Below are 13,115 nucleotides of genomic sequence, written 5' to 3' on the forward strand. Positions count from 1 at the left end.
AGAGCGTCTAACTTAAAGATTAGAGGTATTCATGGGACACTTGTTTAGACGGATTCATGAAACACTTGTTCAGTTAGAGAGAGAGAGAGAGTGAATGAAAAAAAAATAGAAAGAGAGGGAAAGAGAGAAGAATAAGAGAAAGGAGGAGAAAGAGAATCTGCCAGCACACCAAGGGAGGTTGTTTGGTGAAGTTGAAGGTGTCTAGCACAAACTAGAGCTAGGGACCTTCCTCAAGGGTTTTACGATTCAAAATTCACATTTCGACTAAATTCAGATCATGACATGCATGATTTTATGCAAAATTCTAGGGTTAGTGGTTATTTTTTATGTTTTATGCATTGACATATTTGATTTGGGGCAAAATGACTCTCTTTAGGTGTCTTTCTCAAGCCCCAGTTTTCTCCAAGGCCCCTCTGGGGCCAGTTTGATGTTTAAGGTAAATTCATAAAAGAGTCTAACAATGTTTTTGCGGTCAAACAACCTCTTAAAGGGCATTTAAAAATTCTGTGCTACATGAAATGCAGAGTTCCATAAACCTGGACATGTTTATAAGTACATTCATGGAACCCCGTATTCTAAAGATTACTAACACCCTCTTATAGATTCGAGCACCACTTTGCTAGTTTGTAACTATTGTCACGCTTCTAACAAAAACAAAGCAAACGGGAAAAGCAAAGCCCTCTCAAGAACCCACGTGAAGTTAAATTTCACTATTCAATGCCTAGAATAACCTAAGGCAAACCCCTTTCTGGTAGAGAGTTGGTTGTAAAGTATTGGAAGGAAAAGTGCAATATATACATCCAACCGTTCGGATGCACAGTGTTATTAATCTCCATGCATCCAATTGTGATGTCGGTAGTGACATCATATCCGTGCATCCAAAGTCCTGCCAATGACATTCTATCTACATGTTTCTGCCAAGAATATGCATCTTATGTTGTTCTGTTAGCTGTTCATCATATACTTTGGACTTTTAGACTTTGTTTTCTGGATTCCTTTGGTATCTTTTATCTTTTTGGACATTTTGGCAGGTTCTTTTTGTGTTTATGCTTTCTTTTGAGATGGCATTGCTTTCTATTATGATAGCACCACATTCCATTCATTTCACTTTGGACGTTATTTCCATTTCATTCCTTTAGCTTGGAATGGAATTGTGTTCCATCCATTTCGGTTGATTGGGAAGTGACAAGCAGCTGAAGAGCTTCACAAAGTGAAGTTTAATTTGGCTGTCTTGGCTTGTTTTGGCTTCAATGGAAGCTGAAATTAATTCAATATTTGGCCTTTTTGGGGAGTCAGGGAGAAGAGTTAAATAGTTATTTTGTTGCTTTAGCCACATTAACAGCATACCATAACCGTATTTTCAGGAAATTAAGTATTGCCATTTGAAGGATTCTTGTATATTATTTTACATTTTATAAGCTTTTTTTTTGGCATTTCGTGGAAGATGTGTGGTTTTGTTGATGAATTTAAATTGAGAGAGGTGGATTCGAAAAGACTTAGCAGAAGAAAAGAAAAAAATCAATGCTTAGTAGCCAAATTCCTTTCCCGGTTTGAGTGAGAACACGTGATGGGAATATGTTGTGTGAGGATTTGCACATGGTGCACATCATTATTTGTGCACACTGGAACATGTTCATTTATTTTTTCGTCCTTTGAGTTTTATTTACAAGAACAGAGCAAATACCAACACTGCTCTAGGAAACAGTAGTAATCCCGCTAATTTGTTGTTCTCAAGAAGATGGTGGCCTTGGAATTTGTTTGGCAACTTTTACCGTCATCGAAAAGTGGGAGGCGACGGTAAAAGAGGTACTGACTAACAAAGGACATTAATTAAAGGCGAGGTTGGACGATCAAAGAGCTCCTTGGCATTGAAATTAAAACCTGTTCTGCTTTCAAGGAGCGCTTCGGCTTTGAAATTGAAACCTGTTCTGCTTTTCACGTTAATCAGGCAAGGGACCCGCCAGCAGCCATGACCACATAGATGAGGTACTTCCGACAGCAGTCTAGACAAATGCAAGTAATTTATCCTCTTTCTTAGCCCTGTAAGGACGCCAAGATCCAGCAATGATCAGGTTAAAAGCAGACGGAGTCACAGAAGAATGGTAGATTGTTGTTAAAATAAAACATTACCAGCAATGATACGTATCGGCTGACATGCCGTATCGAGAAGCAGACCGCATTCATTCATTTACAACGCTCTCAGAAACTCTGCTTGGAAAAATGACTGCATACACGAAAGAGCTCCGATGGTATGTGCATTCCTTTCTAGGCAGCTTCCCATAAAAAGTGGAGGATGGGTAACCTGTTACATCTGGACCCATGAAGGGGAAATGACCAACGTAGCCATGGAATTGGTGTCTTCTTTAGTTTTCACATGGCAGAACGCAGGACTGTGAATAGCTGAAACAAGCGACTTTTCTTTTCTCTGCTGTGGAGTTGGCAGTCGCAGGCAGGCTGCCCATGTGCCGGTTGCGGGCCGCGGTCACTTACCAACTGCATCATTTCACCAGTTTTGCTAATTATTCCTTCATAAAATATATGACAATCTCTTGGCGGTTATAGTTTTGGTGGGTCATATTCCTTGCCTCTCCACTGAATTGGTTTGTTGGGCTGCAGTTGTATATGTCGAAGAGCCAGAGGGCAACAACTCAATCATGCAGGAAGTCACCTTTTCTTCTGCAACACCCATCATGTAGCTACATCGCTACAGCACCCATCATGTAACTACAGCTAGAGTCTTGATGATCAAGCAGAAGGGAAGCATCAGAGAGGTCTGCTTTCTCTCTCATTCAACCACCACACCCATTTTCTGGAAAACCTGAAACGGGTCTAGGTTTTCTCGATTTCTGCTTGAAGAACAGGACACTCTTATTGGCTGCCTTGGTTTTTGAAGGCAGTTAATATCCTGGGGAAAGAAAGAGACCAGCCTTTGTTTCATTTGGGATTTGGAAGAAGAAAGGAGAAAAGCTCATTTCTTGACCACCAACCTTGTTGCTTCCTGGTTCTCAAAAACTTATGTTCTTCTTCTGTTCTTAGCGGCCAAACATTTGAGAAGATATAAAGAGAGGGCCCTCTGGAAAAGGCTCTTGTCAATCACCAACACCCAAAAACTCTGACGGTTAAAGTTGCCGGGCTTCCGAGAAAAATGATTTCTTGGGTTTGTGGGCTTTCAGAGTGATGCACCTTTTGGTATCCAGACGGACTAATGGCGACCTTGGTTCCTGGAGTTCTTTTGAAGCTGCTTCAGCATATGAAAACAGATGTAAAGATAGCAGGTGAGCACAGATCGGTTCTTTTGCAGGTTATAAGCATCGTTCCTGCACTGGCCGGTGGAGAACTGTGGCCGAATCAGGGGTTCTATCTGAAGGTTTCTGATTCCTCCCATGCCACCTACGTTACCCTGCCTGATGAACATGATGATCTCATCCTGAGCGATAAGCTCCAATTGGGTCAGTTCATTCATGTGGAGAGGTTGGAGTTTGCATCCCCTGTACCCATCCTGAGAGGCGTTCGCCCCGTTCCCGGCAGGCATTCATGTGTGGGAAGTCCGGAAGATCTCACCGCAACTCAGTCTCTTTGCTTCCTCAGTCCATCTGGTTCTGATGGGGAGAAGAAGTCGAGCAATAGGTCGGACAAAAAAATCGGCGAGAATGGGCCTTGGCAGAAATCAAGGTCTGCGTCTATTTCTTCAACGGGGGCGAAAGACAACAAACCGGCATCGAAGCTCAATGGGGACTCGGGGAAGAAAACTTTCAGCCGATCAACGTCTCTTTCTCTGAAGTCGGTCGGTGGTTCCAATAAGAAGGAAGGCAACGGCTCTGTTCCATTGGCTCTCGCGGCGGCGAAATTGAAGCCGCTGAATGTCCGATCCATCCCTTCATCGCCGACGAGCTGCTTCTCGTTGCCGACTTCGTTCGAGAAGTTCTCTGCGGGAATTAAGGAGCAGCAGGACAAGATAAGGAGTTCCGTCTCTTCGATTCATTCTGTGGCTTCCAAGGGGTCGGCAGAGAAGACAGTTAGGCAAGGGCTGCTGAAGAAGGCAGCGTCCGTGTTAAGGGGAGGTCCAGCAGGCAAGGGCCTGAAGGCTGAGACTCCTGCATTATATTCGTTTAAAGGGATTGACTTGGGACAGAAGGCTCTCAGAAAGAGCTGGGAGGGAGTCATCGAACTCAAAGGCAGGGAAACCTTAGGCCCCAAAGCTGTAAAGAAGGAAACCAGACAGGATTCTCGTCCTTCTTCGGTGAGCTCTTTCCGCATGTCATTTTTTTCTGTTATATTCTTTTGCTCCGGTTCATAAATCTCTCTCTCTCTCTCTCTCTCTACACACACACACACACACACACACACACGCGTATGTGCACAAAAAAGATGCAGAGGCACACGCATGCACACATATATTCACAACCACATCTCACTAAGTTTAAATGCTTAGCAATTTCATGCGTTATGGTTGACGATGATGCGATCATTGATACCATTTCTGTATAGTCTTCATCAGATGCTTTTTGAGCTCTTGATCATTACAAGTAGGCTCCCTACCTTTATTTGGAATGAGCTATGTACAGGAAAGAATCTCACAGAAAAACCGAATCACCAGAGCTAGTCACTGCAACACTGTAACTCTAAACCAATAAAATCAAATCCATACAGAAAGCTCTATCAAAGAACCCAGTAAACTACTCTAACTAAACGAATCAAGCTATCATTTACCCAAAGTCATATCTTCCATCCAGAGCCCTCTCGTCCATCATCACCTGGCCCACTCCTGCTGCTAATTCAATCATTTAGTAGAAGAACACAGCCAGCATGTTCTTTGACGTTAGACCATCTCACATGCCAAAATCGCCTCCCTTTTAACAGACCTCTTAACCTCCTCATCCACCCTTTGTTGTTAGAAACTACCATTAGCTTGTCCTTCCTCCTACCACCAAACAAAAAGCCCCAGCATACCAAAGCTAAATCTGGACATTAAAGATGTTTAAACCTGCAGGATTTTATTTGGTTAGGTCTAACATCTTGTCAGCTATTTTCGCAATGCTGAAAAGTGTAGACTGAGGTGTATTCTATCATGTTTCTGGTTTCAAGACTATAGTAGATTTATCTCATTTACGTTGAAATTTCCTTCCCTTACATTTGTGAGTGCTTTTCCTGCCCTTATGTTCATCTCTTTTTACATTGTTTGCTTATCCTTATCATAGGTTTACCTGTTCTTTTGATTTGTCATTTCCAATCTTATACAGATCAAGCATGATGACAGATTCTATTGGAAGCTAATCCAAGATGCCTTTGCTAACTTGTGTCAGATGAATTATACTAGACTTTGCTTCATTTGTTGACTCTGCTCAATCTCGTTCTTTGACCATTTGGATTACTTTTTGAGAAGTGTTTTAGTATCAATGACCCTGTGTTTGATGCCCTTTTTTTTGTCCATATCTTGTTTTTTAAATAACTTTTGAAGGTTGCATTTTTTTTATGTCATATCCCCCTGACTATATATAATCATTTGGAAGGTATTTAACTTTTCTTGAAAAAATTAGGTTTCGTCGAAGAAATTGGCTGCAAATGGCAAATCCTCATCTAAGGAGGAAAATAGTGCTCCGCCATCCAAAAAAGCATCCACTGATAAAACTCCCCAGGCATCTACAGATAAAGCTCCAGCCACACCAGAAAAGTCAAGTAAGCCTAAGACAACTTTGGGAAAGAAAGTACCTGGAGAGGGCTGTAGTAGTACTAGTCCAGGAAACCTGGTTAAGATTGCCCTTAACAGTAGAAAGTTGGCAGAGAACAATATTTCCTGGGCTTCCCTTCCACTCTCTCTAGCAAAGCTTGGGAAGGTACAGTTCACTTGGTAGTCTTATCTGCTTTGCATGAAATCTTGAAGTTTCACTTAGTTATTTCCTTTTTACCATAAAAATTTTGCTTTCCACATTGTGTTATGAAACCACTGAAATTATATTTAATCTCATTGTTGCTTTGCAGGAGGTCATGAGATATAGAGATGCAGCACAACTAGCTGCTATTGAAGCCATGCAGGAAGCTTCTGCTGCAGATAGCTTAATTCGGTGCTTGAGGTAAATAGTTGCTTACTTACTACACTGTCTATGTTGGAACTAGCAGAATTTCAGGTTTTCATATTTAATGAAGTGCATTCACACGAGATGTGTTTGTTTCTCTAATACATATCCACATTGTACTTTGTATAAGACTACAACTATAACTTGTACACTGCCAATGATTTTCTCATCCAAATTTTAGGTTCTGTAGTTCTGGAATGATCCTCTTTCTTGCTACACACCCTCTAAATCTACTTTGGTTCTTTATAGGTTAGTTTTTCTCCATAGCTTACTTTGATATTTTGTCTGTTGATTCTTTACTCCATGATTCCACTGCAACTGCAAGAGAATGTGTGAAACCCAGGTGTTAAAAGTTTAAATTAAAACCATCTGCTCACTCAAACATATGTTAGTTAGAAAATAAGAACGAATCACAAGTATTTGAAAATCGGATTTGTAAATTTCAGAAAAATTATGAAAGGATTTGCTTTCAGTTGTTTCCCCTAAAACGATGTAGTAATTATCGAAAGAATTGCCTTTAGAGGGAACATAGTGAATGAGATAAAACAATAAAAACATTAGTAGGAAAACTGTTACAGCAGAAAATTTTAAAATATATCAAAAAATTATTTGTAATTGACATGTGGCATTCTCAAATTGGCAATGGAATCAAATCGGCCAATTTAGGTTGATTCTGATAACACTGGTTGTAATCTTAAAAATGCTTCAAAGAGCATTGTTATTACAAAGGATATGGCCTTCAATATAAACATCTCAGGAGAAGCCTAATAGCTGTTAGGACTTAGGACTTTAGGAGTGTCCAGCAGCTAGCTGACCTAGCCATCGGCTGCTCCCAGCATCTAGTAACCTAATTACATAAACATCCTTCGGACAAAAATATAATTATTGGATGCAAATATTTTCCTTTTTTTATGTAATTCTATTTTTGTCCGAAGGATGTTTATGTAATTAGGTTACTAGATGCTGGGAGCAGCCGATGGCTAGGTCAGCTAGCTGCTGGACACTCCTAAAGTCCTAAGTCCTAACAGCTATTAGGCTTCTCCTGAGATGTCTATATTGAAGGCCATATCAACCACTACTTTGAAGCTAGGTCACATTGGTGCTCCTAAACGGCTGCCGCACCCATGTCACACCCCTGTTGATGCTGGTGCTGGTGCTTCTCTGTCACAACACGTCTGGTACGGTTTGCTGAATCGGATCAAAATTGGCCAATTGAAATATGCAGCTAACAAAACTAGCTCTACTACAAAAAGTTCATACGTAAATATAGACAAATAAGGCTACTAAATAGTTAAATTAACTATATAACAAATTATATATACACATATTATATATGTATCCTCACTGCACCCACACTTAATTTTTTTTTGAAAAAATTCTGTATCTGCACCTGCACTAGTACCCACACACTGTACTCATATGACATAGCTTTGAAGGCCATGTGGTGGTAGATCCTTGAAAACATGAATCTCCATTCTATTGTGAAAAGAAAAATGTGTTGTCTACATGGTGAATAACCACATGTTTATGTGCGACATATTGAGATTCAGTCACCTTGTCAAAGAAGCTAAAAAAATTTGGTTCCCATGTGTCATTTGAATATCAGATAACAGACTTCTTACAAAATAGTTCCAGGAGTTTGAGACCCAAATCTATGTTCCTTCTAGGCAACCTTTCAGTAATTAGAAAGTAAACTTGGTATATATATATAAAACATAGATTTGGGTCCCAAACTCCTGGAACTATTTTGTGAAGAAGTCTGTTATCTGAGACTTAAATGACACATGGGAGCCAAATTCTTTTAGCTTCTTTGACATGGTGACTGCATCTCAATATGTCGCACATAAACATGTGGTTATTCACCATGTAGACAACACTTTTTTCTTTTTTTTCACAATAGAATGGAGATTCATGTTTTCAAGGATCTACCACCACATAGTCTTCAAAGCTATGTCATATGGGTACAGGATGCAGGTGCGGGTGCAGATACAGAATTTTTTTCTTTTTAAAAAAAAGTGTGGGTGCAGCGAGGATGTATACATATATAATGTGTATATATATCATTTGTGATATAGTTAAGCTAACTATTTAGTAGCCTTATTTGTCTATATTTACATATGAATTTTTTGTACTGGAGCTAGTTTGTCAGCTGCATATTTAAAATGGTCAATTTTGACCCGATTCAGCAAACTGTACCAGACGTGCTGTGTCAGAGAAGCACCAGCATGAACAGGGGTGCGAGTCTGTGACATGGATGCGGCAGCCGTTTAGGAGCACCCTTGCGACATCAATGCTCTGTATTTTGCTTTGTGAATGATAATTAGACTTTATGTCATTTCTTAGACTTTCATGACATTAACGAGCCACCTGGTAAAACACAGAAAACATGTAGTTGAGGGTCTGTTATTTATGCCTTTTCCCCCATCAAGATCAGATATGCATTAAAATCTATAAAGGAAGAAGATGAAAGAAGAACCTTTTGTTAGGAATCCCTTTGAGATATATCTATGATTTTCATTACTTTACTCCTGTGAACTGGTGTGGGATCATGCTAGAATTGGCTTGTTGTATGTACTAACGTGCAACGTTAGGCTGTTTGATTGGTAGATATGTCAATGCTCCTGTCACCAACTGATATTGAGTAGGATTCTGGGTATTCTTCAAGTTCATTTGGATTTTCCACTTTTGGTGTATACACCAACGTTAGGCTGTTTGATTGGTAGATATGTCAATGCTCCTGTCACCAACTGATATTGAGTAGGATTCTGGGTATTCTTCAAGTTCATTTGGATTTTCCACTTTTGGTGTATACACTTGCTTTTCATCTGCAAGACCAGATGTAGAGATTATGTTAGTAATGAACTTTGTTTAAAATAACAAGGATCTAGAAGGAGAATATGCTGCTTCTTCCCCCAAAAAGTATCTTATGTAGTTAAAACATGACATTTCAAACTGAATTTTGAGATCCTTCTCCACTTTTGGAATACCTAGTCTGTTGCTTCCTATAATACACATCGTCTACCTAGAAAAAAAAATGTCTTTGGAAAAGTTATTTTGGTGGCCAGTAGCTCAGTCAGCTCTATCCTCGATACATTATCATTCAGACTAACTATTACAAATTTGTTATCATCCTTTACACATAAGGGTCTTCTTTGAGGGAACTTATTTTACCTGAGTGACTGAGTCTGACCAGCTGTAACCTGCAGAGCTAAATTTAGTTGTTGAGCTAGTGACGGTATATCTGCTTTGTTCTTTTAGGCATATCTACCTGAATGCTTAGCCTACAACATGTTGGCCAGACCTTTTAAGAGTATGTGTCCTCATCCATGTTTCAGTGTGAAGACTAGCAAGCTTCTGCTTGCACCAAGTTCTGTTATATGGCCTCCTACTTTCAAACAAAGTCGTGTTGACCAGGCCCAAAGAATTGTAAATCTACTGTATCTAAGTCGACTAAATTGCCTGCCGGAATCCCATGCACTATATTATCTATGTCTTTGTCTTCCACCTTATTCAGTAATTTTTATTTACCTGCATAATTGGGACACTAACCTGATAATACAACAGCCTCCAACCTGATTACCTTGTTTTGATGATTGAAGTTCTATGTCCATAGGTTTCACCATGCTATTGTCTTTGTCCAAAGTGCAAACGGCACAATTGGACTTAAAGTTACACGTTAAGCATGATACATTCCCTGTAACCTTGTCTTGCATGTCCATGTTTTGCATCGGACATTTCAACCATTGAAAATTTCAACCTATCAGGAGTGAACGTTATCTTGCATGTCTACCTTTTGCATGTTTTAAACCAATGAAAATTTCAACCTATTAAGAGAGGGAAAAATTAAGATCATAAGTTTATGTTAACCAGTTTACACTTTACAGTAACCTGAATTGGCTCAAGGTTCAGAGACTGAGGTTCCGTCAAATAAAAGAAGTGGCAGAAGAAAAATTTTGATTGGAGCAACCTGGTTGTCAAGAACCTAAGAAACTATTTCACAGGGCATGGCTGCAGGCATGGGAAAAGGTGCAGATGCACTAAACAGGTTGTATGGGGTGGGGTGTGCATGTGTGTACCATGCACTCACATGTGTGTGTGACAGTAATTGACAACATATTAATTGCTAACTTCCTATTTAAAAACAAAATAGTGAATTCTTAACTTGACAAAAAGAGTTGTGTTTGTGGTGGGGTTCGAACATTGCTGCTGGAGCAGTTCTGCATAGTCTATGTTGGGGAGCTGAAAGGATTTCCTTGTTAAGCTGTGATTTTTTCTCTATTTTTAGCTTCAGTGATTGTTTTGATTGGTTAACATCATGCAATATTCTATTTGTTGAAGCAGACAACATGCTCAGATATGTCCATGATAATTTTAAAACTGATTTGGAATTCATTATTCACAATTCAAGAATACCATAGACTGGGAAAACTGTATGTTCGCAAATGGTAACTAATTCTTAGTATATATGGTGCATGAATGGACTTATATTTAGTGTCATTTAAATACCGTTCTCACAAATTGGTCTATTTCTGCAGTTAAATGTCCCAACGGAAAGGTTGTCCGTACTTTAAGACTTTTGAGTGGCATGGAATGTCCTTTGTTGTCGTCGTAGTTTCCAGAAGCAAGTGCATTAATTTCTGTTAGGCACAGTGGAAGATACTTTGGTATCTCTTTTGGGAAGGAAAAAATTGTTCCTAGTTTCTTCATACAGATGCATGCTTCCAGTTAGACATGCAGTCATGCGTGCCAGTCCTTGTATGATTGTCAGTACAGACTTTTGGTTCATTTTAATTTATTTTTTTGTCTAATTCATTGCAGTGTATATGCTGAACTGAACTCATCTGCTAAAGATGATGATCCACAACCTGCAGTTGAACAATATTTACAGCTCCATGAAGACCTTGGTAGGGTCAGTTTGATTGCTGAATCCTTATCTAAATCGGTTCCTTCACCTGAAAATCAAGAGTGTGACAAGGGAGATACAGAAGAAGCCCTGAAAATCTCATATGATCAACAAAAGCAAGCTACTTCCTGGGTTCAAGCTGCATTGGCCACAAATTTATCTCCTTTCTCTGTATATAGCCATCGTTCCACTGGATCTAGAGTGGCCCTAGTTCCTTCTGTTACGAAAAACAAACTAACCTCTTCTTCATCTGATCATCCTGTGGTGATTCTCGATAGCTCTGGAAAAGCTGCAGCGCAGAAGCCACAGAGCAAAGTTCGGTCTCCCACCACTTCCAAGACAACAATAGCAGGAGCACGGCGTGTTATCGATGGGTCAATAACAGCACAGAAAAACCAGCTCCCACCTCCAGCAGAATGGACTAAAGGATCTGGGTTGTCGGACACTGCTGACTTGGCAACAAAATTGAAAGCGACATCTCAAGAATGGTTCTTGGGTTTTGTTGAGAAATTTCTGGATGCAGATAGCACTGTCACCACTGGAAACCAGTCAGTTTCTACTTCTGGGGTGCCAGACAATGTTCACATTGTCAACATGCTATCACAACTTAAGAGAGTGAATGACTGGTTAGACGGAATCAGTTCTGGAAAGGAAAATGATGAGGCTTGTTCTTTGTCAGAAACCATTGAACACCTTAGGAAAAAGATATATGAGTATTTGCTTGTGCATGTGGAGTCCGCTGCAGCTGCACTTGGTAACCAGTCAACTCCAGCACCAGTGCAGCCGAGTAAGGTTTCAGACTCAAAGCCTGCAAGATGAGTTGTTGCTGCTTTCAAAGTTGTGATACTTGATTCCTGGGGTTGAGTTGCTGTTTTACTCTCCATCCTTGTTTATTTCCATTGCATGCACACCAGCTCTCTCGGTATGCACTTTACCAATTCATTGCTGCACATTAGCAGTCCAGCCAATTGCTTCTGTTATATTTCTGCATGCATGATGCTTGCATGATACGTCTGCTAAATGGTTCGTGTAGTTTGCAGTACTGATGCAAGAGATGGCTGATGCCACCCAGAGAAGAACCGCCATTACTAAATGTTAATGTACCCGGATAAATGGGGATAAAGGAAAGTTACTGCATCCCCATTTTTTCCTTTTCCTTAAAAGTCATCTTGTGAAGCTTCTCATAAGCTTGAGATGCAAAGATGGCAGGGTATTCTATTTGTATCATGGATGTGAAGTGGTCATATTGTGGTTAGTTGGATTAAATATCAAAATTAAGATGACATTTCGTTACTTTGTAAATTTGTTTTCACTTCATTTACATGTGGTTCCAGGCGACTTGTTTGCTTTCCTACGTCTCACCTCACGTCTACACTTCTGGCATCTCATGGCTTTTATCATCCCAGCAATTAAGGCTGCCAAGCTTGGCTTGTGTAAAATATCTAGATGCCAAAAATGAACTTTTATTTTTCTCTTTATAAAAAAACCAGCTTCTTTTTGTCCATGCCAGTCTGTCTTCCAATTTTATAGGATGTCTTCGAAGGGAGCGATAAAGCCTGGACTAATGCGCCACAATCATAGTTAGGTTGGCACTATGAATTCCTAACCGCTTTTTTAGCTGTTTCATGGCCTTGACTTCGCCTCGTATTCATCAAAATGACGCGATCTAACTTTTGTTATTTATTAAATAAATTATGTAGATTATATCCATCAAACGGTTTTTGTTCTTCTGATCATGAATTCAAATAGATTTGAACAATTCTAAATTCCCAAGGAAAGAGAAGCTACTGAACTTGGACAGAGTTTTACTCGATGCATTTTTAAGTTAATTATGACACTTATAAAGGACTAGTCAACTTATGCTTTTCACTGTAATTCAGATAATCTTTATTTTCACTTCCTGTTGATCCCACCAAACTTCGAATCGAGCAAGTTAATTATTTGAAGCGAATGGTGGATAATTCGTATCCGACTCTTGACACCAAGGTTGTGCCTAAAGCTTCAACTTTGCCAGTAGGGCTCCCATCCTCTCCTTTTGGGAGAGAAGGATCAGATCATGGTACCCAACGCTTTTCTTCCTTTTGGCACACTAGAATTTCCTCCATTTCACTATGAGAACCAGCTTTCATACTCAAACT

General features: G+C 39.8%; 1 protein-coding gene across 2 annotated transcripts; it reads left to right on the forward strand.

Moving 5' to 3' along the window:
- Positions 1-2,488: 2,488 nt before the first annotated feature.
- On the forward strand, positions 2,489-12,279 carry LOC116250298 (uncharacterized). Of its 2 annotated transcripts, XR_004171416.2 has the most exons (5): positions 2,489-4,240; positions 5,538-5,834; positions 5,980-6,071; positions 10,893-11,899; positions 12,011-12,279. XR_004171416.2 is itself a non-coding variant. In XM_031623922.2 (4 exons), exons 1-4 carry the CDS (start codon positions 3,206-3,208, stop codon positions 11,794-11,796), a joined length of 2,328 nt encoding a protein of 775 aa, XP_031479782.1. In that variant the 5' UTR covers positions 2,490-3,205; the 3' UTR covers positions 11,797-12,279. The 2 variants fall into 2 exon arrangements, 1 of the variants encoding a protein (XP_031479782.1); XM_031623922.2 differs by having other exon boundaries at positions 2,490-4,240; positions 10,893-12,279.
- The last annotated feature ends 836 nt before the right edge of the window (positions 12,280-13,115 follow it).

This window comes from Nymphaea colorata, chromosome 3, assembly GCF_008831285.2.
Source record: "Nymphaea colorata isolate Beijing-Zhang1983 chromosome 3, ASM883128v2, whole genome shotgun sequence".
Classification (NCBI taxonomy): Eukaryota; Viridiplantae; Streptophyta; class Magnoliopsida; order Nymphaeales; family Nymphaeaceae; genus Nymphaea; species Nymphaea colorata.

Excerpts from the sequence above, each read along its gene's own strand:
- LOC116250298 (XM_031623922.2), top strand. The coding sequence starts at position 3,206 with ATGGCGACCTTGGTTCCTGGAGTTCTTTTGAAGCTGCTTCAGCATATG. Across the intron at positions 5,835-5,979 it reads CTCTAGCAAAGCTTGGGAAG|GAGGTCATGAGATATAGAGA; the intron begins GTACAGTTCACT and ends GTTGCTTTGCAG. Across the intron at positions 6,072-10,892 it reads AGCTTAATTCGGTGCTTGAG|TGTATATGCTGAACTGAACT; the intron begins GTAAATAGTTGC and ends AATTCATTGCAG.